The sequence below is a fragment of the Eubalaena glacialis genome, chromosome 17 (assembly GCF_028564815.1).
Source record: "Eubalaena glacialis isolate mEubGla1 chromosome 17, mEubGla1.1.hap2.+ XY, whole genome shotgun sequence".
NCBI lineage: Eukaryota > Metazoa > Chordata > Mammalia > Artiodactyla > Balaenidae > Eubalaena > Eubalaena glacialis.
The window spans coordinates 74,104,388-74,130,556 of record NC_083732.1 but is presented as its reverse complement, the minus strand read 5'-3'; the positions used below and the strand labels follow the sequence as shown (position 1 = coordinate 74,130,556).

At 46.2% G+C, this 26,169-nt stretch overlaps 1 protein-coding gene across 4 annotated transcripts in view; it reads left to right on the top strand.

The window, feature by feature from the left end:
• Positions 1 to 14,656: 14,656 nt before the first annotated feature.
• The window catches only part of MTSS1 (MTSS I-BAR domain containing 1), a 165,724-nt gene continuing 154,211 nt past the window's right edge, over positions 14,657 to 26,169 (top strand). For 2 of the 4 annotated variants that reach the window (XM_061172213.1, XM_061172215.1), the window contains exon 1: positions 14,657 to 15,276. In XM_061172213.1, coding sequence (XP_061028196.1) covers positions 15,205 to 15,276 — 72 coding nt within the window. In that variant the 5' untranslated portion in view covers positions 14,657 to 15,204. The remainder of the gene's footprint in view (positions 15,277 to 26,169) is intronic. The other 2 variants (XM_061172214.1, XM_061172212.1) reach the window with 1 other exon arrangement.

Here is a 26,169-nt window from a genome sequence, read left to right as displayed (position 1 = left end):
CCTTTCTCTTTGGTTGTTAATGATAACTCGGGAGAAAATGGGATCAACTCGATCAGGGACACTGAATAGTATTAACTTCTTGTGTATATGGGATGCTGTGTTAGGCCCTGTACAGTTTAGATAGAAGCCATTCATTCATTCTTCATCCATTCTGTAAAGACCAGTTTATGTACTAAGCACTGAAGTAGGTGCTGGGAGTTCAGTGGGGCACAGGCGGCCCCGGCCTCTACCACATTCAACTGACGTGGCAGAGGGTGGACTTGTAGCGGTGAGGTTCAAATTGACCGTGAAGGGACTTCCCTGGTGGTCCAGTGGGTGGGATTCCACGCTCTCAGTTCAGGGGGCCTGGGTGTGATCCCTGGTCGGGGAGCTGGATCCCACGTGCATGCCATAACTAAGAAGTCCGCCTGCCTCACCTGGAACCTGGTGCAGCCTAAATAAATAAATAAATATTCAAGTTGCCTGTGAAGAGTCCTGGGTCCGTGACACCAGCTGCATGATCTTGAACAAGGTTACCTGACACTGCCATACCTCAGTTCCCCCATCTGCAAAAAGGAGATGCTATTAGCATTCACCTCGTGGGGTCAGGGAAAGGCTTAAATAAGATAATACCTATGAAGTACTCAGAAAAGTGCCTGCCATTCAGTATGTTTTAGCTGTGGCTGTTGTTATTATTACTGCTGGCCAGAGGGGCTGAGCAGGCCTGCCTTGAGCAAGGAATGACAAATGCCCTGGGCACTAGGAAGGAGACTGGTAGGGCTGCATGTACCAAGAGAAACTAATTACACTTACCAAGAGAAACTAATCTCAGAGCTGGATGTGCAATTGGTGGCAGAGTCATGACTAGGACCCAGGCTCCTGTGTTCTGATTTAGTGTCTTTTGTCCTGATGGAAACTTACCGCAAACACAACTACAATGGGACTCTGGTCCTCAAACTAAAATATAAAAGCCAGTGCCCCATTGTAACAGACATTAGTATGACCTATAGCATGGCCAAGCAGAACAAGGGTTTACAGAGGCAAATGGCAACCGGAATTAAAAATCAATGGCAAGCTCTAGAGTCCAGTGGACCAGGGCTTACACCCCAGCTCCACCACTTACTAGTTTCACGAACATGAGCAAACTACTTGGCTTCTCCTAACCTCGGTTCCTTTCCCTGTTAAGTGAGGTTAGTGATAGAACCCACATTTTGGGGTTATTGTGAGGGCTGGATATTCAAAAAATAACAGCCTTCGTTGCTGCTGCTGTTGTTTAATCTTATGTCCAATTTACTGTGGGCATTTATTAATCATTCAGTTTTTTATGTCTGCAAATTGGGATCATAATATACATACTGTTCTGCAACTTGCTTTTACACTTAGTATTTTTTCAAGCTAGTACTTATAGATAGACTAGATAGACTTCATCTTTTTAACGTAACATCATTTCAGAGACTGCATAATCGTGCATTCTAAATGCATTTGTGCTTTGCACAGCACAACAGCAGCTGCAAATATTTGAAGGGAGTGGTATGTGTACGAATGAGCCATATTATATCTTTGATTTATACCTTGGGAATAAACCAAGACCAACCAAATGAGAAAAGCAAAGGCTATTTATATTGAGCTTACAATAGCAAGGGAGTCGGCCGCTGTCACTTGCATTTTGGCAGAGACTCAAAGGCAGGCAGCGGAGTGGGAGAGGTTTCTAGCGGAAGGAACGGAGAGCTTCAGTTGGACCCTGATTGGAGGCTGTTGGCTTGGGGAATCTCCAAGCTAACTAGAAGCCGGGTATCCTACTTGTTAGGGGATACATATGTGGTTTTCTCTGGTTGGAAGCAGGGACAAAAATTAGGTAGGCTGTTATTAAGCCCTGGACGTTTGGGGCTGATTTTTACAGAATTATTGTTTAGCTTCCTGGATTGTCACTGGAGATGGCAATCTGGCTTCCTGCAAAAGCTTGACTTAGAGCAGGCTGGCTACCTGAGTCATATATTATAGATAAAGGGTTAGGTTCCTGGGCAGGTTGCGGGTCAAAGTTCTGTTTTTTTATATGATCTGACCATTGTCTGTTTATATATTGTCTCTCAATACATAAAGCTTGGTGGTTCATAGGGATGTATGGACCCCTTGCAGTAAATTCACAGCCCTCAAAAGGAATCCATTGCTCTAAAATATCGGAAAATATTGCTGGCACGTATCCTGGGACTTAGATGCCTTTTTGTGGGTAGCAATCTTGTCTGTACCTTTGTGTACCCAAAGGGCCTGGTGTTTCCCGGGCTTGGAGCAGAGTTCTCAGTCCGTATGCCCTTCTCTCCTGGGTAAGAGTTCAACGAGGTGGCTTTAGCTGTGGTGCTCCGGGGAGATGGTTCAGTGTGCTGTGAGAAGAGACTTTGAATTAGAAGCCCTGGGCTCTGGTGCCACTTCTACCACTTCCTAGCCCTGTGCCTTTGGGAACTCAATAGCTCCAAATCTGCTTCCACTTCTGGAGCCCGAGTCCAGCTTAGTTCTTTCACAGCCATCCTCCTGGCAACACTATTTGTGAAAATGCTTTATAAACTGTGTAGAGTTATGCAAACGTAAGTGAGTAGTATCAGGATGATAGAAATGTTATTGCCTGAAATCATGCTTCTAGGATTTTAAGGAATCCATTAAAGGGATTCTTTAAAAAAATTTTTTATTTTTTCCCCTGGCATTGTTCTCAGCCAGGTTACAACGTGGAGTCTTACTTGAACAGCTATTAGGTCTTTAGAGCGGCACACAATTTTCAAGTGAGTTATTCAGTTAATAATTTCTGTCATACCTACAATGTCCCCTTGGATTGTCTGCTTCTGGAAACCATCGCAGCTGGAGGAGGGGCCCTAACTCCCTGCTCATCCTCCAAAGAGATCAAATGGCCTCTGGGGAAAGCCCCATTAATGGCCAAACGAATTAGTAGCAAGCTGGAAAAAAAGAGAGAGCCAAACAGTTACCAACACAGTTGACCTTCCTTTTACACAAGGAGGTGGTCCAGTAATGCAGCTAAATGGGATTGCTACAGACTGAATCAAAATGCGGGGTGGGGAGGGGGAGAGATTGCTATTTAAAGGCCCCCCGGGGGGAATTACTCGATAAAGGATCTTTCCATTTTCATGAATGAGGCCCCTGATAGAACTGCTTTTTCTAAAGTTGACTCTGTATAATCCAATTTTCAAATCATTATTTTTATATATTGTAATATATGCTAAAGTATAAACAGAAATTATAGAATAGAATATATAAATATATGCGTATAATATGGTATATTCTGTATAACATATAGAATACAATTTCTATAATAATAGTTATTGAGACACAGTGGTGAAAAAGTACATGAATTGTATGGCTGTTTACATTTCTCCTCTGGGAGATAATGTTTAAGGAAAGGTAGTGCCTGATTATAAGCCCTTAAGAAATTCATTTCAACAAGGGGAAAAGATTTCAACTCAGGGTAAAGGAAATATTTCAAGTAGTTATGATCAACAAGGGAAGGGGTTGCCATCTGCAGTATTAAGCTCCCTGTCAGAAACATTTAGGTTATGGGAACAACCATGTGGAAATCTATTTTCATTTGAAGTTTGGGTTTGAATTAGTTCTGGAAAAGACAGATAGGAGCCCTCTACACGAGGTATGAGATGGGCAGGCCTCTCCTACTTCAATAAGTTTAGGTTAAAATAGCTTTAGGGTAAATAAATAAAAACAGTGGGCGGGGAGGGAGAGGTGGGGGAAGGAAGTGTCCCAGTTGCCGGGAGGATGAGATGATGGGGAGCCCTCACGCTGCTTTTTCCACTGATGGGGGACTCCAGCTGTTTGCATTTATGTGTACATCCAGGTGGGGGGAGGGGAAGCATTAAGCATCTTCTGAGAAGTCACTTTCTTCTTTCATTGAGTGGCTGCCTGGAGCAAACAGCACACATTCCTTCTCTAATCTCTTTTTCCAGCTGTTTGCCAAACAGAAACAGACACATACCCGCAGAGACAGACATTTACACCTATATCTAAAGCAGACACAGAATCCAGAGAGAGCCTAAATTCAGTCACCTAAATTCAGAGGTGGAAGACACCTTTAACCTCACCTGGAAGGGACCAACTCTCCTTTTACAAATGGGGACAGTGAAGCCTAGAGAGGATATATGACACCCCCTGGGATCACAAAGTCCTTTCTTCTGGCTCTACCTCCTGATGGGCATCAGTGAGGAGATCACTACAGAGCATCATTCCTGCCTTGAGGACAGGGAGCCAGGGGGTGCTGTGCTCATTAGTTGGGTAACGCTTGCCACCACTTTTGAAGCTGCTGGATAGGATCTTACTCTCTGCAAATGAAATGTTTCCCGGCACACAACCTGTTTTCACTTGTTGCCCATGGCCACTGGCCACTTGTGCCTGCAAAGATTGCTACCGAGCTCCAGCTCACAAGCATGCATTTGCTCACAAGCTTCAGAAAATAGGAGGGTTGCGTCTGGTTCTTATTATTAAAAGCAAACAAACCCATTATTAAAAGTAAACAGGCAGAACAGTTTTGCAATGATTGATTAAATGTGTCCTGGCTCAGAGGCTGAAATTCACCCCTGTTACCCCAAACAAAGCCTCTCTTATTGAACATCTAAAGGGGGAATGCCAGCAATGTCTTGTTAAGAAGAGCGCTCCCCACTTCTGAGTACCTGTTACAGGTTAGGCTCAAGAAGCACATTATCTCTAATCCTTAAGATTTAAAAGTGGGCGTTACAGTTTGCATTTTGCCAGTGATGGTACGGGCAGGTCAAGTAATTTGTTCATGGATACAGCTGAAATACAAAGCCATGAGGATCTGAACTTGAATCTCTATGACTCCAAAACCCACATCCATTCCATCTTGGCACGTTGCCCCATTAAAGACAGGTCTCCTGTGCTCCTGTTTTTGCTGTTGATTTCAAAGAAAAGCTCAGGACATAGGAGAAGGAAGCTTGCATCTGCCCTGGCAAAACCTCCTGAATTTGCAGGCATGCTTGTGGGGTTGCAGGGGAGAGGGAGCCCTGGGCCACGTAGGTCACTTAAATGTGTGAAGTGGGTGGAGCAAAGACTGTTGATGCTAAGTTCCTGGTGCTCAGTATCTTGCCCCCATGCCTGCCTAATTCTTATGCCACTTTATGTACTCTGCTGTCCAAACAAATCAGAATGCAGCTTTACAGGTCCAGGATCTTGGCCTTGCCAGTGAATCTAGAGTTAACTGACTCTTGGTGATAGACTCCCACTAACCAAACTTATAAGAGACAGATGTATAGATAGAATGTTAATTGGCTACAGTAGAATTCTGTTTACCTAGGAGTCTTAGTGCTAGAAGCATTTCAGCAATGGGATTATTCTAAAATAAGTTTTAAAATCTCTAAAATTATGCTATTGGAAGACTCAGGAAACAATTTGTTATGAGTGCAATGCTGGGTAATAGATTTACCACAACACCAATGACTAGTTGGGGATGACAAAGCAGGCAAATATCTTCATGTGGACAGATGGTGTTACTGTTATAAAGAGACAGTGACTCCATCAGAGCTACTTCATGTTGTGAAAAAACCTTATGAATATATGGAGTAAAAAAATCCATTTACTGGGAAACAGTCAGACAGTTCTTCAAAAGTTTACAAATAGATTTTCCATATGACCCAGCAGTTCCACTATAGGTAGATGCCCAGGAGAATTGAAAACATATGTCCACATAAAAACTTGTTCACAATTGTTCACAGTATCTTTATTCATAATAGCCAATAGGTGGAAACAATTCCAATGTCCATGAATTGATGAATGAATAAACAAAATGTGGTATATCCATATAATGGAATATTATTCTGCCATCAAAAGGAATGAAGTACTGACACGTGCTATGACATGGATGAACCTTGAAAACATTATGCTACATGAAAGAAGCCAGACATAAAAGCCACATATTTTATGATTTCATTTATATGAAATGTCCAGAATAGGCAAATCTATAGAGACAAAAACGTAGATTAGTGTTTGCCTAGGCTGGGGCTGGGGAAGTTTGGGGGAAATGGGGAGCGATGCTAATGGGTAGAGAGTGACTTTGAGGGGTGATGAAAGTGTTCTAAAATTGGTTGTAGTGAAGGTTGCACTGCTCTGTAAATAAAATAAAAATCAGGAAATTTTATACTTGAAAAGGGTGCATTTTATGGTATGTGAATAATAAAGCTATTTTTGAAGAAATTTACTGCTAAGCAGGAGTTGCTCATCCTGCATCCCTTCTAATGCTCTCCCCACCCCAATTCACTCTCCATCCTTCCCTACTCTGCTTGCTCCCCAGGAAGCTGATGCTATGGATTGTACCAACAAGCTCTTTTATGCAAGTGATCAAATAATCTATTGTCTAAACTGGAACACTTTTGAGAAAGAAGAATGGAGATGAACAAACTCTCTTGGGCAAACCAGGGGTCCTGGTTCTGTTGGGGTTTGGTCCCTGCAGTGCAGGTTGGCTGCATCACTCTACTGAGGGCTACAGCTCCTGCCAGGCAGCCCTCTCCATGCTGCTGCCTCTCTGGGTTCCAGGCTCCACCCCTCTCCTTGCCCTTCAGTCCCAGGAGTGGCAATGGCATGCTGCCTTGGCCCCCTGCCCCCGTACTGCACGGTCCCACTGGTTTCCTTAAACCCTGCCCCTGTTTCTTTCTTAAACTTCCTCCATTTTCAGTTGCAGTGGGCCATCTGTTTCCTGCCAGTACTACTGATACAAAACTCCAGATAAACAGCCTGAAAGAGAAATTTGACAAGGAAAAGTGTGGTCAGCACAGTGACACCGCTAGATCTCTTCCAAAGAGCCGTTGCACCAACCCTCCTTCAGTTTCTGCAGATGTTTGTTAATCCTGACAGTAAGTTCTGATAATAAGTGATTTTACTACACCCTCCAGCAACAAGGATGTTCCAGTAAATACGATTTTATTATTATTGTAAGGGTTTTTTTTTTTTAACCACTGTGAAGGAAATGAGGATACAGCAGAAATTACAATTTTCAGTATGAGAATATATATTCATTGGGTTTATCTTGCTCAGAATGTGCTGTACTACCTAAATCTGAGGATTTATGTATTTCATCAACTCCGGAAAATTCTCAGGCAATATCCCGTGGAATATCTGTTCTCTCCTCCCCCACCCGCTTCTCTAACAATAAGCTTTATTCTCCTTGTGTCCTAGTCTCCTAACCTCTTTTTTCTATTTTCTACTCCTTTATTTCTGTGTGCTTTCTTCTGATCTTTCTGACCAAAAATTCTCTTTTCAGCTCTGTGTCTATTCGGCTTCCTAACCTATCCATACAAAGTTCAAATACATGTGGTAATTTCAATGATTATATTTTTCATTGCTAGGCAGTCAATTTAATTTTTTTCACAGTGCTTTTCCTCTTTTCACAGTGTGTTGTGTTTTTGTTTCTGTCCATATTTTAATCATTTTAAGTATACTTATCTCTATCAGACTGTTGGATTATCTTTAACTCTTGTGGGTTAAATCCTGATATTAGTTGTGTGTGCTGACTCTTGATCATGATGAATAGACTGTTTCTTTCTATAATTTATAGTTTTGAATTGTGAACTCATTTCAGGGCCTTTATCTGTGGGATTCCTATGAGGACTTGATTGAAAGTGGGTCCCCTCAGAGCCATTTCTCTTTTGCTTCTGCCGGTTACCAAGGATTATTTTAGGCCAGTAACAAGTTTTCACATTAATTCTTATCTTGGGCATTTTGGATCTGTTCAAGGTAAAGCAAATTCAAACTCCAAACACAGATGTGGTGCAGGCCTCTGGTTACAAATTCTCAGGGTATGCTTTTAGCCCCCTACCAGAGCCTGGACCAAAGCTCTCACACTTTGTATCGGCTGCCTGTCCTGCTAGGCACATTGCTTCCTGGCTCACCTGTCCTTGAAACTGTATGATCATGGGCGGTGGGAGTGTCCTGACTCTGCGAGGGGGCTCTTAGCTATGTGTCCTCCATACGTGGGTTCAGGGCCTCTTTTTCTGATCCCCCTTTGTGGGTGAACACCCAGGCCCCTGGATTACTGAAACCAAGGACTCCTTCCAGGGCAATCGAGGCATCAGCTTTCACATATTCTCTGCTGGTTGTCAGCTTCTTCTTTGCTTCTGGCCCCTGAGGATTTCCCTTCTTCCTTGTGAGCTCTGCCATGTATTTTAAAGAATTCTGGTTATATTTTACCTAGTTTGTCTTCATGGCTGTAGCAGGAGGGGGTTTCATGTTATAGAATCTGCCTCTATGAAAACTGGAAGTCCCCTTTTCAGACTGTTTACATCACAAAATGTTGGGTTTTGTGTAATGTGTAATATTTTCCATTTCTAGGTCAACTCAGATTCCTCTGATTGATTAGAAATAACTAGATGGTTTTCAATGGCTTCGCATGGTGTGTTAAAAGTAGGGTTTTCTCAAATAATATGCTTTCCATTTCTTTTACTGCTACTCTAACCAGAACTCATATCTTACATACAAAATGTTCTTTTTTCTCATCGGACTTGTATTGAACAGTAAAAGCTAAGCTTTTGAAGAGGAAGAGATCAGGCCCTGGATGGTCTTGTTCTACACTTTGCAATGGGGAGATCTGCTCCCCTGGGAGCACCATTCTCAATATCTAGGTAACTCAGAAGCCAAGTTAGTAGTCAGCTGGCAATTTGGGAGAATATAAATAAAGAGAAGGATATCAGAGGCTCCTGGGAGGACTAGTTTGTCTTGGCACAGAGTAGATGCTTAAGAAACATCTCAAGGGGACCTCCCTGGTGGTCCAGTGGTTGAGACTCCGTGCTTCCACTGCAGGGGGCACGGGTGCGATCCCTGGTCGGGGAACTAGGATCCCGCATGATGTGGGGCCCACAAAACAAAACAAAACAGGAACTCGCTGAACCATTCCTACCCCAGTATGGGGCAGACGCACTTTCCTGGTGACCTGGAACCATCAGGTAGGGTCTCCCTTCCTTGTACAGCCCCAGAGAAACAAAAATGCTTACACCTTCTTTCCCTTTTTCATATCTTCCCTGTGAACCAAACCCAATAATTGATTCCCATGATCAGAAGCTGCAAACTGGCCTCTAGAGGAGTTTCTAAAAATGGGGAAATTTTTAAATATTTTGATCTGGGGAAACTTCACATCGTGATCCAAGGTTTCAGCCCCTCTGGAAGGATTGGAACATGCGGCAATTAAGGGCCCACATTCCCATTTGGCCTTGGACTGGGGAGCAGCTGGCCCTTGGAGGGGAACTTGCTCTTCAGATCTTGACAGTCTCCCTGCCCCCTGTGAACGTACACCTGGCCTGATTCACACAGGTACGCTGCCTGACCCCCACTGGTACGAGCTTGTGGCCCGGCTGTTCCAGCATTACTTGGGCCTGGCAACCAATCAGTTCATGAAGTGATACCTTCTTTCATTAGTTTCCTGCCCCAGTGACACATTCTGCACACTGAGGTTATACTTGGGTGTGTCCCAGGCCACCATCCACAAACACATCCCAAACATCTCAAGGTGAGTCATTGCCACAGATATTATTTGTTGATTCTTGCTAGTTTCATTTTCAAAAGGGGCTCTGTCTCTAAATTTGAGACACTTTTTAATATACTGACAACTCCCCAATTTTTTAAGGGATGTAGTGGCTCTGGGCTCATAAAGAATTCTGCTTAGGGGTCATGAGAGTGAGCTTAAACCAATTTTATTTCGTAGATGAGCCATGGTAATGATGAATACATGTTAATAGCTAACATTTATTGAGTACTTACTGTGTGCCAAGTACTAGACTAAGTAATCCCATTCAGGCCTCATACAGCTTTAAGTGCTTGTATTTCCATGATCTATTTTACAGATGAAGAAACTGAGGCACAGAGAGCTGGGGCGAGGATGAGTCAGAATTCAAACCCAGGCAGCCTGACTGTGAGCCTACCCGCTCGACTACCTTGCACAGCTGCCTCTAATGCAAAGACCCCTTCACGAGGGTCAGGGGTTTGACAAACATTGCCTGAAGTCTCATAGCAACCTGGGGGCTTCACACAGCAACCTGGCCACATTAGAATCAGCTGAGAAGCCTTTAAACCATACCCAGGTATGGAGCAAATACCATAATGGGTTACCATTTGGGAACTCTAATGAAGAGTAATGGAAAAGCTCTGCACTATTCTTGTAGTGTTTCTGTTCATCTGAAATTTCATCAAAATAAAACAAAGTGAAAATAAATAAAGAATGTAGTAGGACGATATTAGCTGACCTGAAGGGATTTCTACAGGAATTGTTGATAGCAAGAGGTGTTAATGAAAGTGTTAATAACAAGATCCAGAAACGTATGTGTGATGTGATCCCATCTGTGTAAAGCAAATAGTGACAAAATACAGGCGTGCCTATATATCCTTACAGGAAGATGGAATGGAATATGTATGATACATTTAAAAAATTCTGGATCTCAGTCCCCAGAGATTCTACTTTAGTTATTTAAGGGTAGGACCTGGGCATGGGTATCTTCTTTGCAATTTCTTTAGATCAGGTTTCTTAAATTTGCTGCACATTAGACTCATCTGGGAGGCTTTAAAAAGTCCTGCAGCCCAGGCCACAGACCAATTAAATCAGGCTCCCTGGAAGTGGAGCCCAGGCGTGGGTGTTTTAATATTCCCCCAGGGCATGTTATTTGCCAAGTTTGAGAACCAGGCAGGGCCCTCCTGAAGCCAGGGCTGAGAATCACTTCCAGGAGGGAAGGGAACTCTGGTGTGCAGCATTACTATGTGATAGGCAGTTGATGTCCATTTCAGTCCCGGGAACAGCCCATGGGTTGGGAACTGGTTCCCCAGGAGGCTGGCTCCAGAGATCAAATAGCCTCCCCAAGGTCACAGGGCTGGGAGATGGTGGTGGGCATCCTGATCTACTGTCCACAAGGAGGGTGATGGGAGCTACTTCGGGAAGGTTTCATTGCCTCCCAAACTCTCCTTCCCAAGATCATGGCAGTTGAAATTCCTTTAGTAAAGATTCATTACTTTGCGTTCCTCCACCTAAGAGCTATTAAAAAACAAAGCAAATACTCCTGGGAAGAATTGCATGTTAATCAAATCTTTTTTTTTTTTTCTCTTTAAATTTATTTAATTATTTTTGGCTGCATTGGGTCTCAGTTGCTGCGCGTGGGCTTTCTCTAGTTGCGAAGAGCGGGGGCTACTCTTTGTTGCCGTGCGTGGGCTTCTCATTGCGGTGGCTTCTCTTGTTGCGGAGCACGGGCTCTAGGCATGCGGGCTTCAGTAGTTGTGGCTCACAGGCTTCAGGAGTTGTGGCTCGCGGGCTCTAGAGCGCAGGCTCAGTAGTTGTGGCGCCCGGGCTTAGTTGCTCTGCAGCATGTGGGATCTTCCCAGACAAGAGCTCGAACCTGTGTACCCTGCATTGGTAGGCAGATTCTTAACCACTGCGCCACCAGGGAAGTCCCTGTTATTCGAATCTTGATGTCTGCCCAGTGAGTGCTGGGTGTTTCGAAAGGAGGAAAAGTTAGAGAGATGCTCAAACATGGGGAAAGAATGTAACGTAGGGGCTGTAAATCTGACCTTGTCATTTTTCTGCTCAAAATCCCTCCATTCACCAGACTCACTTTGTTAAAAACGCCAAGTGTCATCCCACCTCTAGGCATTTCCTGCCTCATGGAACACTCCCAGACTCCCCCTCAAGGTGGTTTTGGACGCTTCACTTACTCATGAAGGAGCAGGGCCTGCCTCTCAGGCCCGAGGCCAGTGTAAAGCCAAAGAATAAGGAGGCAAGGGAGGTGAGCTTTGGCAAGCATTGCTAGGGTTGGGGGTTTGGGGCATCTAAACGCAGGCATGTGGCAGGAGAGCAGGACACAACATCCTTGGGCTAGGGCATGGGGCCCCTATCCCAGGAGGGTTGGAGATTGGGTAGAAGGGACACCTCAGGCATGGGAGTCAGAAAACCAGAGTTAGAGTTCTGCCTGTCACTTTCCAACAGTAAAATGAAGGCTAGGATGACAACCTCCTTCTCAAGGCTGTGGGGAGGATTAGATATAATACAGGTAAAACACCTAGACTGTATACAGTAGGCCCTTAGCAATGTCAGTGGGACAGCATGCCAAAATTATAGGCTTGCGTCATGCGCTCTAGGACCAGGGCTGGAATGAACCTTGACCTGGTCCCTACATCTTTTTAAAATTTTATTTCATTGTGATAAGAACACAACATTTGACCTACCCTCTTGACAAATTTTAAAGTATGCAATATGGCATTGTTAATTATAAGCACAATGTTGTACAGCAGATCTCTAGAACTTGTTCATCTTGTGTAATTAAGACTTCATGACCACTGGTTAGAAATTCCCCTATCCCCTCACCCCCAGCTCCTGGCGACCACCATTCTACTCTCTCTGATTCTGTGAGCTTGACTATTTTAAATACTTCATGTAAGTGGAATCGTGCAGTATTTGTCCTGTGACTGGCTCATTTCACTTAGCGTAATGTCCTCAAGATTCATCCATGTTGTTCTATACCACAGGATTTCCTTCTTTTTTAAGGCTATATATCATTGTATGTATAGACCACATTTTCTTTATCCATTCATCTGCCATGGATATTTAGGTTGTTCCCACATCTTGGCTATTGTGAATCGTGCTGCAATGAATCTATTTCTGTTGATGAGATTTATTGAGTGCTTTTTACTATAGGCCAGGAACTGGTATAAGTGCTTTATGTATATTAGTGCAGGGAAAACTCACAACAACCCTATGAGGTAGATGCTATCTTTATCCCCATTTACAGATGAAGAAACTGAGGCCCACTTAGTATGGGCCATACCGTTAGTGGGTTTTAAACTGGGGTTTGAACCCAGGCCATTTGGCTCTACAAGCAGTGATCCTGATCACTATAATACCGAGAGTATTAAAATCATAATAATGATAATGATTAAGAGCAAACTATGTGTCAAGCACTGTGACTGGCAAGGTGAAGATGAGACTTATGCATCCAAATGACCAGCAGCGTTGCCCAAGAGAACAGTTAATTCCAGAAGTAACACTCTTCATGATTTGGAGGAGAGGGATGGAGAGGTGGGCTGTGGTTAAGAGTAGGGCAGAGTGGCCCAGGGGAAAATTATCTTCCACAGCTGTGATATTTAACTCCATGCATCTCTTTGGTTCATGCAGTTTTCAAAGCCAGACCTTTTCCTATTACGGAGTCTGATACAAGTCTCTACAGCATTTTGCACATGGTTTCTTTTCTTACTACCCCCAGCTATTTCCCTTTGTCCTGCTTTGTGCTTCAAAGGGTCAGCTGGTCCCCAAACAGGTGCTGGTTTTTCAATGTCCTTTTTAAAGGGTCATACAAAGTAAGCCAGCATCACAGTGTACACTATACCTCCTTGGTCTGTACTTGTTTTAACAGCTCTAGATTGCATTGGATTTGGGGGTGGTAGCAGAGTACAGGGATTTATTGGGTTGCAGACACCTAAATACCTAAGCTTTTTCTTTTGTGCTAAAACCACATGCTGTGAAGCTAAGTCGTCTGCACCCTGTGTTTGGGAAGTTGTTTCAAGATGGGTCTGGGACATAAGCGCAATGAGCTTTGGGAGAAGATTAGCACTTCTTGTGGTCTAGCAGCAAGAAGTAAAACCAGGACCAGCTTGTTGTACTTTATCTGGTGGATTTGGATTAGTTCCAGGCAGCCAGTGGCTGGAAAATTCTTGAGAACTGGGTCTCACTCTCATCAGAATAAGGAGACACTAGCACAGAACCTGGTCAAGGGAACAGCCCAGAGTTGGGGGCTTATGTTTTAAGGTCTTTAAAAAGCTGCTCACTTGATTCCCTTCCTCCTTGCCTATTTGATGTTGATCTAAATGAGAGAGGTCCGGCTGTGCAGTTAGGCGGTGGAGCTGGGGAAAATAAACTACCAGCCCCCAAATCAACCTGGGCCCATTTGTGCTATTTTCAGGTTAAACCTCCCAACAGGGCTCTCTGTAGTGACACCACCACCCGATGCCCTCAGCGCACCTGAAAAACAACCGTCCAAAGTCACGGGCAGTCAGCAATCTCCATAAGCTGATGAACAGTACACGGAAGCTCTAATGCCATTTATTTTGCAATGGCAAAATCAATCCACTTTCCCAGCATCCTGCAACTTTATTGAACTCGGCATCCCGCTGCGGGATACGTCGCCGAACTCTCCTTAATTACGTATTTGGCTGTTTGCAATCGTGACTCGGCGCTGCAGTCCTGATATCAGAGAACGGGCCTCTTCTCAGAAGCCTGCAGTAGTAGCGGCAGCAGCGGCAGTTTTCCCGCCCTACCGAGCGCTCCCTAGTTGCGAGGTACTGCTCTAAGCGTGCCACCGTGCGAGTCCCGGGGGTCGGCGGCTGCACCCTTCGCGCTGGGCTGTCGCAGCCATTGTGGGGTGGGCACTCGCCTAGCCGCGTGCTGACACGCCCTCTCGGCTCAGCGACCCGCGGCCGAGGTGGGGGGTGCTCGCGGAGGAGGCTCGCGCGGGGGTTGGGTCCTCCCCGCACCGCCCGCGTGCCTCCCTGCTCCTCTCTGCAGCCGGCGCCCCACGCGCCTCGCGGGCACGCGCTTCCAGCCCCGCCCGCGTGCGGCGGACGCACGGGCCCGGGCGCGCGCCATCCCCGCGCCTCCGCGGCGGACGCACTGCCGCGAGCGCGCGTGCGCCCCCGCGAACGTCCCCGGGAGCCGAGCAGGAGCGAGCGCCGGGGCCGGGCTCGCAGGACTGAAAAGGAGGCGGCGGCCGCGGCTGCGAGCAACAGATCCGGGCTCGGCGAGCAGACCCGCTCTGCTGTTGGGCGATTTTTTTGTTTGTTTGTTTAATTTCAAAGACATTTATTAAATTAGAAAATCTTGCATTTTTAAATGGCGCTGGCCCTGGGTCAGCGGGTGGTTTTCTCTGCTTCAAGATGGGCTTTGCAGTTTCTGTCGTCGGCACCAGTGGTGGCCTGATTGTCAGTCTTCTCCGGGCATTTTTAAGGCCAGGAGCTGAGCGCTGCATGTAGGCGCCCTACGGAGCGGTTTGGCTTTTTAAATTATTATTCTTATTTTGGGCAGAGAACAGTCGATTCTCGGGCATTTCGTCCTCTTTGGAGAAGAGGCTGCGAGTCGGCGGCGGGTCGCTCGGAGGCTGAAATTCCTCCCGGGGTGAGCGATCCTCGGCCCCGCGCACAGTCCAGGCAGCCCCGAGTGTGTGTCCTGTCCCTGACGACGCCGGGAAAATGGAGGCTGTGATTGAGAAGGAATGCAGCGCGCTCGGAGGCCTCTTCCAGACCATCATCAGCGACATGAAGGTAGGACGCTGGGGGCGCGGCTGCGGCGGCGGCCGCCGCGCACTGACCTCGCCGCGGGGCTTCGCCTCCGCCCTGGGCCAGCCGCCCGGCCCTTGCCTGCGCCGTGGCCTCCGGCCACCTGCGGCAGCGCTCCGGCCCGGGTGTCACCTGCTCACCGGGGCGCCGCTCCGGGCTCTGCTGGGTCACCGGGCGGGCGGCTTTTCTGGGGGTATATGATGCCTCCTGACCTCTCCCCGCTCATTGTCCCAGGGGACGGCACCATCTCGTTTCCCTGGGGGCCCAGGGCCCCGGCTCCAAGTTTTCCATTGTCTGTCGCTGGACGGAGTGTCCGCGACCCGCGGAGGCTGGATGCCTGGGCGGACACCTGATTCTCTGGGGTACAGGGCGGGGGCTCTTCCCAGCCGTGGGAAGGAGCCCCCCGGCCCGAGAGACTGGGAGGGACCTCCCTCTCCCTTGTTGGCTTTCAGGTCCACCTGGGGGAGATCTGAGCAAATTAGGTATTAATTAGGCTCTTCCAAAGCTGGCGAAGGCGTGCGTGCCTCCCCTCGGCCCTCCCCCGGGGCGCGGAGCAGAAGTTCCCAGAGCAGTTTTGCGGGGACCCCACTTCCCCTGGCTGAGGCTCCCAGCCTGAGGTCCAGACTGGGGCACCTTAAACAACTGTATCCCCTAGCCACCCAACACAGACAGACTCCAGGTTTTCTCTTGGAAGGATTGTGGAGACTCTGTGTGTGTGTCCGCCCGCGCGCGGGCGCCCGTGTGTGTGATGGGGGCGGGGAACAACACCCTGGCATTTTCCTGCAAGGGTGGGACTGGGGAGAACCTGATCCTTGGATGTGGATTTTCTGTGCACAGAGATAGACCAGGGCCCTGTGTTACTAATCCAAAGGAAATGTATACGAGCGAGCTGGCTGGAGGTGGGAATTGGGGGCGGTGGGGGGATTTTTTTTCATGTGTATTTAGGGAGCTTCTCTTTGGCTGTAGCCCAGCCCCAGTTTGCCTCAACAGATCCGGGGAGGTGGTGTTTAATTGAAAGCTCGGCTTCCAAAACGAGTGGGCAGGTTTGGAAAGCTGTGCAGCGAGTGGGTGTGGACAGCCCCTCTTCAGCCGCTGCCTCGGCGCCTGCAGGAGCTTTTGTCTGTTGAAGTGTAAGGTTCGGAGAGGGTTCGGCCTCGGAGATGGACTTTGGGAAGGAATGCTCAGCTGTCATGGCCTGTTTCCCCCTCTTAGAACCAACTGCCACCTCACCCGGGGTGAACTTTTTCCAAGGTGCCTCCGTCCTGGTCTTTTCCATTTTGAAATCCTTATCCAGAGCCTGTGCCTTTTGTCAGAAATTGACATTCGTGTAGCCTTATCTTCAGCGGGACCCTGCTTGCCCAGGAATGCCTCTAATCCAACCCCTTGGAATTAGATGGATTATTCCCTGTTCAAAGACAGCCCTTTCATTCCTTTGCCCCCAATCCACATTGAATAATTGAAGTGCTCTTTTGAGACAAAGCTTGGTGTTCCCTCTGTAGACTCTGGGGTATTTCTTGTTAACTGAAATTCTATAGGCCTTATAATCAAACAGGATTTGGTTTGAGGCACACGTGTATTCTGATCACCAGGGGAAGAATTCGAGATGGGTTGGGAGAGCTGCTTGTGTTTTTTTGGAGGGGAGAAATGGATGTTTCCAGTCCCTCTGTAGAAACAAGAACCCAGTGACTTAACCCATCGGCCCACTGCAGTCCCAGAGTGTTCACATCTGGAGTTTTTTCCTCGCTCTTTGTTCCTTAATCCAGAATCTAGGCTCAGTTCTTCCAATTTACAGGTTTGAACCCAAAGCCCTTCAGAAAGTAACTCACTTGAAGGTAGGCCCTAATGCTTGCTACCTGCCATCCTGGGACTGTCCTGCAGCACTTTCTGCCGGAGGCATTTGTGGGTGCTAAGGTGGCATGCTTCTCCCTCCCCAAGATTCCAGTTAAAAATACTTATTTAATGCCCTTTTAGTGCTGGATCTATAGTTTGTGGTTCCTGAGTTCTTTCCCTTTGAATTGAGTTGGGTTTGTTCGACATCCTGTTGGGAAGACATTTATTTTAAAGGTTTATTTTGTTTTGGCAGTCAAAGATTTTTAAAGCGAAGTGGAGTGGAAGATGAAAACATGCCTTGGGGTCTGCAGAATTTCAGACTTTTGGGAAATAGAGAGATAAGAAGGAAAAAGACAGGGGGGGGTGTCTAATTTCCAAGATTGTTTATGCCTAAGACAGTGTTTTCATGGAGTTTTCTTTTTAAAAGGCTTCTTCGTGGAGTAGATGGCAGTGACATTTTAAAAGGGAATTTTAAAATTTGGGCATATAGGATAAGCAGTGTATAGTATGCTTATGCATGGAGTTGCCAGCAACGAAAGTCAATTTTTAATATCTGAAATGGGCTGTCTTTCTAAGGACCTGCTTATCCTCCTTTTCACTTCCTTGAACTCCCATGATAAGTTTATGACGCCTTTGGTTCCCTTTCTGTTTGCTATGAAGGACACATGTAAATGTTGGAAACCCATTTGGAATGCCATCTTGGGAATATTTTTAGGTTATTTGCTCAGAAGTGTTGTTGGTGGGGGGGGGAGAAAGGGTAAGGAAAACGTTTTTTTTTAAAAGTAGCATTTGATTCTCCAAAATGTACAGCAGCACAGGAAGGGAGTCAATTTACTCTTTGGAGAAAAAAAAAAAAAAAAAGAAAACAGCAAAAAATGGAGTAATTTCAAGGCCTAGCACCATCCATCTTCCCAAACCAAAGAACCTCAAGACATGGAAAAGCTGGAGAGGATTCTTTCTGCATTCTTCTAATGATCTTTCATCTGGCTAAGTCCTGGGCTGTCAGGGTGTGTGTTTTATCCTTTTCAAGGGGTCGGGTGCAGTGAAGAAACCCTCACTTTTCTTCCTTTGGGATCCTGCAGCAGCTGTTAAATAACTTATTGATTCCTTGATGAGGGGAAACCCTGTGGTTTTTTCCTTTCTTCCATCCTACTCTGGTGGTCACTAATGAATGGTGGTGTGCAAAATCGCTTACTGGCTGCCCTTCCGCCATCCACATAAATCAGGTTGTCTGGAGTGAGCTGGTCCCAAAGGGAAGGGGAGACTAGGGATTCATGTGGCTGGAGGCAAGGGCCCATCGCCAGTTTGTTTAGGGGACAGTAGCTTGGAAGTGACTGTGGAAGCCCAGATGACTGACTTCTGATGTTTAAGCACTGTTGACTGCATTAAGGAGATCCTGGAATCTTTTTGGAATTTCTCTCCAAGTCCTGGGAAAGACAGGCTAATGCTTCAAACAGCAGATTTGTGCCATTACTTTTTCTTTTTTAAAACTTGAGCTGTAATTAATATATAACATTAGTTTCAGGTGTACAACATGCTGATTTGATATTTGTATTTTTAAATTTTTTTAGTTAAGTAATTGAAGCAGCATGTAGAATTCAGTGATGTTTGGAGAGCTTTTAAGACCAGAAGACCCTGGCCAAACTTGAGGGTAGCTCAGCCTGTAGATGTCTGTCTTCTTTTAATAACTAACTTAGTTTAAAAAAAAAAAGTTGGACGCTAAAATCAAATATTTTCCTCAGCCTTGTTGCTCAAGAATCGGCATGTCAGGAGCTGCATTGGGCCTGATGCAGGGAGAACTTTGTACTAGGTTGGAGAATGTGTTCAGGGTTGTATAATGTGACTGGGAGTGAAAAAAATACCCAAGCACACCTTGAATTCTCCACCCCACATCTCACTTTAGGCAGGGGTGTCCTGTTACCAGCACCTGTGCCGAGCAGAATAGGGGCCTTGTTCAGTTTTCCTCCACTTCCCCCCACCTCTGTTTGCCACCAATATCCTCTCTCTTAAGTTCTGCCTAAAATTAGACGTGCTGAAGGGACTTCTTGAATTCCATGGAAATCTTTTGTGGTTCAAAGACATGTCACGATATTTTTCCTTACTTATCACAAGATCAAGAATGTGGGCAGTGGATCCAGCACTGGATAATGATTTCAGGGTTTTTTTTTCACCTCTCCTGTTTTGCTTTGGCTTTGGGGTTCCTGTCAGAAAAGAGGTTCACTTCCTCGGTGTTTATTGAGGGCCTGCTGTGTGGAAGGCCTTTTGCTGGGCTGTGAGGAGCCAAAGATCCACAAGGGCTGCCCTTGGAGAGTTGCTTGTCCAGTTCAATTCAATATGGCAGGAAGGGCTGGTAGTCCAGCCTGGGGAGGGGCATCGGTCAGCCCCTGCAGGCCTTCCTTTTGACTTTTCAAAAAAAAAAAGTGTTTTCTCTAGGAAGATAGTGAAAACCCAGCCATGGCCTCCGCCAGTGGCCAGGTGCTCTGAGGGAGGCGGGCTGCTCTGTAAACGGTGACACACAAAGGTAGACAAGCAAAGTCCTTGTAAAGTACAGATGGGCCCCATGTTGCCTTTTCTCTTAGCAAATGGCTGTGTTTGTCCAGGCTTTTACAGCTTCCTCAGTTTAGGCCTGTGGGAGAAGAAGGAGAAGTGAAGATGTCATAAAACCAGCAGCCGGGAACTGCCCAGAATGGTGCCTGTTCAGAGATTTAGGGCCTATTCTCTGTAGATCAATCTTTGGGGGCTTTTAGGTGCAAATCTTGTTGTCGAGGTTTGGGAAGAAGTCATTTTTTTTTGGTCTTGGCTTGAGTGTCTCTGTGGGGAAAATCCCTTGTACGTCATATTTAACCAAATTGTTTAGAACTTGTTGTTTGATGCTGTGAACGTTTACGTTCTGAGATCCTAGTTGGTAATGCCCCAGATGGAGAGAGAAGGTCATTCCTAGTCACGGTTTGCATGGAAGGTAGGCTGAGTTTGAATTTTGCCCGGTTCAGCTATCACTTAGTTCTTTATGAGAGTAACGTGAACTCATAATTCTACAGTACTGATTGAGCATCAGTGACATTGCAAGCACCGAGCCTGATATCAGCAAGCCAAGATACAGGATTCCCAGTTAAATTTGAATTTCAGAGAAACAGTGAACAATTTTTTAGTACAAGTATGTCCCACCCATACTCTGCTGCTGACCTCTTGGCCTTCGAACTCTTTTGCCTCTTGAGGGAGGGAAAAGGAAAAAGTTAAAACAATGTCTGTCAATTTGGCCAGCTCACTTGAAGTTGTTAAAACGCTTGGAGGGTGAAAAGGTTGAAACTATTGATCCATTAGGTGCTTTATCTGTAATTTTCATCTAGGCTTTTTCCATCTTCCTAGGGACGGTCGAGAGCTGGCCAGATTCCTTCTGTAGCAAGACCATTTAGATGTTCAGATCGGGTATGGAAAAATGAGATCATTTTGAGTTTGCCATTACTTCTTGGAACTGCCTTCAGGACACTTTCCCCTAAAACCCACACCTTTGCAAAACCCATACCTTTGCAAAAACAAAGAAATAGCTCTTGAACCAAACAAAAGCCAAAGGACAGATTCAGCTGCCTAGGACAGCAGACAATATGCATTTGGGACTCCTGAAACGGAACTGACTGATGTCTGAAGCCGTTTAACTCAGATTTGCAGATTGCACTGCCGATTGGGCCTTATTAAGTAGCAAACCAGAGAGACAAATGGAATAAATTAATTGGATGAGCATTGAGGAAGCCCATTGTATTTGACTGCCAAGGTTCTCCCTCGAATGAGCTGGAGACTGCAGAAGGTTGCATCTGAGTGTGTGTCACGCGCGCGCACGCGTGTGCACCCGTGACACACACACACACACACACACATACGCATATACAACCCCCCTCCAAAAGCAAAACCAAAATCCACCCGGCGTAGATTCCAGAGCAGCCCACGCATTATTAATGTTTCCCCCCTCTTAGCCTAGGGAAGACCTTGGCATGGGGCTGTGTCGTCTGCCGCTTCCCAATTTAAGATGCTCTTGGTGCCACCTGGTCCGTGGTAGGTGCTCTGTAATCATTGCATGTAGTGAACAGGGGGCAGCAAGGGACTCGGTGAGAATCTACTGTGTGCCAGGATTTCCCGTCATCCTCACCATCATCCCCACTTTACAGATGAGAACACTGAGGCTTGAAGAGAGTCGGTAATTCGTTTAATGCCGTGGTGAGGTGGGCTGGCATTCAGACCTTGGTTTATTTGACCTTAAAGCTGGAGCTCTTTAGAGCATGCCTAAGGTAGAGAGGGGGCTGTGGATTTATTTCCACAGCATTTCACTTGCCTGAGTCTTGCAGGAGGCCCAAGGAAGGAATCAAGGTCACATCTCTGTGCCTGCAGCCTGGAGGTGTGAGCCTGAGCTGAGATGCTGGGAGAACTCTGGGGGTGGGGGTGGTGCGCAGCTCCCATCTGGCTGTCACTTTTGTGGAAATGGTTTAATTTGTGATGTATCGACATATTGTGGCTTCCTTCCTTCTCCCACTTACCAATCTTCTCTGACAGACAACCTGCCTTTCCCCTCTCCTCTCCTTCCCCTGGGTGCGCAGAGAGGAAAGTCACTTCCATCCTTGGCTTCTGTCCTTGTCCCCATACAAAGCACCTGCAGTCTTCTCTGTGACTGGCCAGAGGGCTGCCTTTATATATCTGGGGAGCCCATTGGTCCCTAAGGTTGGGTGACTATGCCCATCTGTCCCCCTAATTATATGAATTAAATAAGTTCACCCGGAGTTCAGTGACTCCTTAAAGAGAACTCCTTGCCTTGAACTCATTTTGTGTCCAGCCCTGGAACACTCTTGTAAAAGGGCTTTCCGTATTTAATTATTTCCCGGTCACCCTCGAGTTGGGTTGAGTCGATCGAGCCATTGCAAGACTGTGTTTCGGGAAGTTGATGGAATTGCCAAAAAACCTCCTTTCTGTGCTGATTTCTTGGCATATACGACCTTGGTCATAGTTTCTAAGTGGTTTTTCTTTTCCTGTCTAGTTTAAGTGGGTGGAGAAAAAAAATCAATGGGGTGCCTTTTGAGCTGTGTGTCTTTTTATTTGCTTTCTTCCCCTCGAAGAATTTGGACAGCAGTGAAAGTATTAGCTTGGTCAGCACCAGCGGCCTCCCGAATCTTGGAGGTGGATGACGGGTTTGGTGGACGGCAGCTTTTGCCTGGGCCTCCCTTCCCTGCCACCTCCCACAGACAGGGGTCTCCAGGGTCCCAGAGGAGTGGGTCTGGCTGGAGGAGGAAGAGGCAGTTCTGGGCAGGTGTTCCCATTTTGGTAGAATGGGCATGGTCACAGGGATGAGCACATTGGATTCCCTGGGAGCCATAAGACACTGATGCCTGGACCCTATTCCTCAGAGGGTCTGATTCAGTGCTTCTGGAGTACATCCTGGACATTAGGATTTTTAAAAGCACCCCCAGCTATACACAGTTTAAGCACCCTCAACGTGTTTTCTCGATCTTGCCTAAGTCTGAGTAAAAGCATCTTTACATGGTCACACAGCAATGAGAATATGCTTAACACTGCTGGGCTTCAGGGTGGTAAATTTTATGTGTATTTACTACAGTTAATAAAAATAAGAATAAATTTATAGTGAAACAACATTAAAGTGAACAAATTGGAAAACAACAACAGAAAAAGCATCTTTAGAATCCTTGGCTGTTTTTAGTTGATCTGTAATAGTCCTGTCCAACATGATTTTCTACAGTCATGGAAATTGTCAGATACATTAGCCACTAGCCACATGTGACTTTTGAGCACTTGAAGTGCGGCTAGTGCAACCGAGGAACTGATTTTTAAATTTTATTTACTTGTAATTTGTTTAAGTTTAAATAGTCATATGTGACTAGTGGCTACCATATTGGACAGTGCAGATCTATAACATACCACCTAAGTAAAAACAGTGTGCTTGCTCGGCAACACAGCTTCCTGCCCACATTCTATTTCTTCCTGGCCACATCACTGCCCCTAAACCCCGCCTGTAGAAATTCTGGAGCTAGTGCTGAGCTTGGAGTCAGAGAGGTCTGGTTTTAAATCCTGTGGGCAAATTTCTTCATCTCTCTGAGCCTCATTTTCCTTTTCTGTAAAATTGGTCTCATAAAGTACCCATCTTATAGGGTTGTTGGGGGGATTCTGAAATGAGATGGTACTTGTAAAGGGTTTCCGCACAGTGCCTGGCATACATGCACTCACATGTTAGCTGCTGTTGTTCTTCTGTCTTGCAGATTTGGGAATGAAGTATTCTGAAGTTTTGAAATCAGTAATTATCTCCACCACTTCTTAGGGCAAACACGACCCCACCCTTTACTGAGCTGTATTTAGAGCTTGCAGTGAAGTTGCAGGAAATGGAGAAGTTGAGTTTTTTTTTTTCTTGCTAAGTAAATCACTGCTGAGTTCATTATAACCTCATCTGGCTCAGCGGGGCCTATTGGCATTTCTCTATTTGCAAACCCTCTGTCTGTATATAAAGGCAGGGAAGGGCTGGGTACCTGGCTGAGGTCCTCAGGGCCTTTAATTTAATGCGTAAAAAAAAAAAACCTTTTAGAGATGTTTACACCAGTGTATGGGGAGACTGAGTTGCTTCATAAGGGCCATCTTTTTCTGTTCACCTTGTTTGAGTCACCCCTTCTTTTTCTGGAGTGACTACCAGGAGAAGTGCCTCATTTGCCTCTAGTCTGCCTTTTAGCAGCAGCTTCGTACTGGCTTCTGTCCCTTCCCAAGACTTGGCCATATTTGGGTTCTTCCTACCTGCCTACTTGCTGAATATGGCCCACCTGTCTTAGCCAGGCCTTGGGGGCCACCTGTGACTTGGCCCAGCAGAGTGGCCTGGTCTGTGCCCAGTGTCTCCCAGCCTGGATTCCCTGGCTTCTTTGAACACATCCTGTGCTACTCATTCTTGCTGTTTGTCCCGCTTGGAAGAGCTTCTCTGCCGTTTTTGGCATTATTGAAATCTTTCTCATCCTTCAAGGCCTCACCAGAAAGTTACCTCATTTCTGTACCCTCCTCTGCCTACCAGGTCAGATGCCCTTGGGCATTTTTCCAAGTTCATGTTGATTCTACCTAGTACTTATTACATTCTACCTTAAGTGGTTGCCCTTGGGCTTTGAAGCCTGGCTCTGCCACTTCCTAGCTCTATTACTCTGGGCAAGTTACTCTTGTTCCTTGAGACTTAATTTTCTTACCTTTAAAATGGGTAGAGTAATACTCTCCTGTTAAAGTTGTGGAGGATTAAAAGAGAAAATATATGTAAAGGGCTTAGCACAAAATGAATGCTGAATAAAACTCTGTTATGTATCTATCTGAGCCACCCTAGTAATTTCCAGCAGAGTACCCTGCTGACAGCGGCACTCAGATGTTTCAGAAAATATAAGAAACCTATATCTTCGCTTTGATGATGCAATAAAGACAAGAGTGAAATGCTTTTCAGCTTTCAGCGTGTAAATAATTTGAGAGAACACAGTACACATATTCAACAAATATGATGACTGCTCTGTGCCAGGCACTGCTGGGGGTTAGAGATACACCTATGACCTTGCCCGAAAATTGTTTAGTCTAGAGGAGGAACAGACAAGTAACTAGAAATCAGTGTGATCTGTGCCATGAGAGATGTCAGCACAAGATTTTGAGGGGGGCCTGGGGAAACCCTCTGATTCTCATTTGGAGTAGGAGGACAGAATCAGGGGGAGGCTTTTGATACAGGTGACCCCCAAGCTGAGACCTGAGTTTTATTTTACTTATTTAACAAGCATTTTTATGGTACAACCAGGCACTATTCTAGTGCTTTACAAAGACTCTTAATCCTCCCAACAACCCAATGAGGTAGTTATTCAATACTAGTCCATCTATCAGTGAGGGACTTACTGCTATAATTCCCATTTTACAGATGGGGAAACTGAGGTGCAGAACGGTTAAGCCATTTGCCCCCATCTTACAACTATCGAGAGGTACAACTGGGAGTTGAGCCCAGGTAGTCTGGCTCCAGAGTCTGTGCCCTTAATCCACGGTGCTGAGCTGTGTCTCACAGCATTTTAGGATTTCCTTTTCAGATTCCATAATGGGTGTATGTTATCAATTGCTTTGAAGATTATTCTACCTATAGCTTTAGGACTCAGGATGAGCCAGAAAAAGCAAGAAAAATCTAGGCTGTCCTCTGAGCTGCTTCAGGAGGCTCAGGAGGCCTCCCTTTATTTCAAGAGGAGTTGGACCAGCCAGCGACATGAAGTTGTTGGGCGGTGGACTCAGCTGGGGGCCGCTGATTCGTCAGCAGAGGAGAGTATGTGGGGGGCAGGCGGGGTGTGGTTCCCAAGGGTCTGACACAGTTGTCCGAGGTGACAACCACATGACACATGTTTGTTTTGCTGGAGAAACCCCCTCTGTCAGGGTCGCCCCAGTAATGGCTCTGCAACCCACAGGATTGCACCTCAGGAAAGGGGGCTGTGTGCAGTAGGAGGCTGGAAAGCTTCGAGATTAGTTCACAGGGAGACCTCAGTTTCGCTTCTGAGGCCCGGCTTGTCCCAGCCCGGCCGGCAGCTCTGGCAGCTGAGCAGGAGGCCATTAAGGAAGTCTTTGAGTTTGGTTTAATGGTCCCTCTTTGTTTTGAAGTGATTGTTTACTGAACCTTCAAAGCCAGCTCTCCAGCAGGATGTGATCTGGGGCCTGGATAATTGGATGAAGCACCCCAATAGGAAGCAAGTAGCGGGGAGCAGGGCCAGGAGTAGCTAGCTGATGGCTAGGCCCTTGGCGTCCGGGCACTGGGAGGCTCTGAGCTGCTGCTGGGGGACGGGGGTCATCTTGCAACCAGGAGTAGACCTGAAGCAAGGGTCCCCTGGAACCTGGCCTCTTTGATGTTGTGCTGGCCTTAATTAGGGACACCCTAATTAAATCACCAAGGAGAGAGCTTTCCTCTACATTTAGCATAAAGCATTAGCAAATGTTTTGAGAGCATTTCATGAGGGATTACTTCTCCAAGATTATGCAAGTAATAGAAAGTTAATGAAAGGAAAACTAAAACCTCAGGTA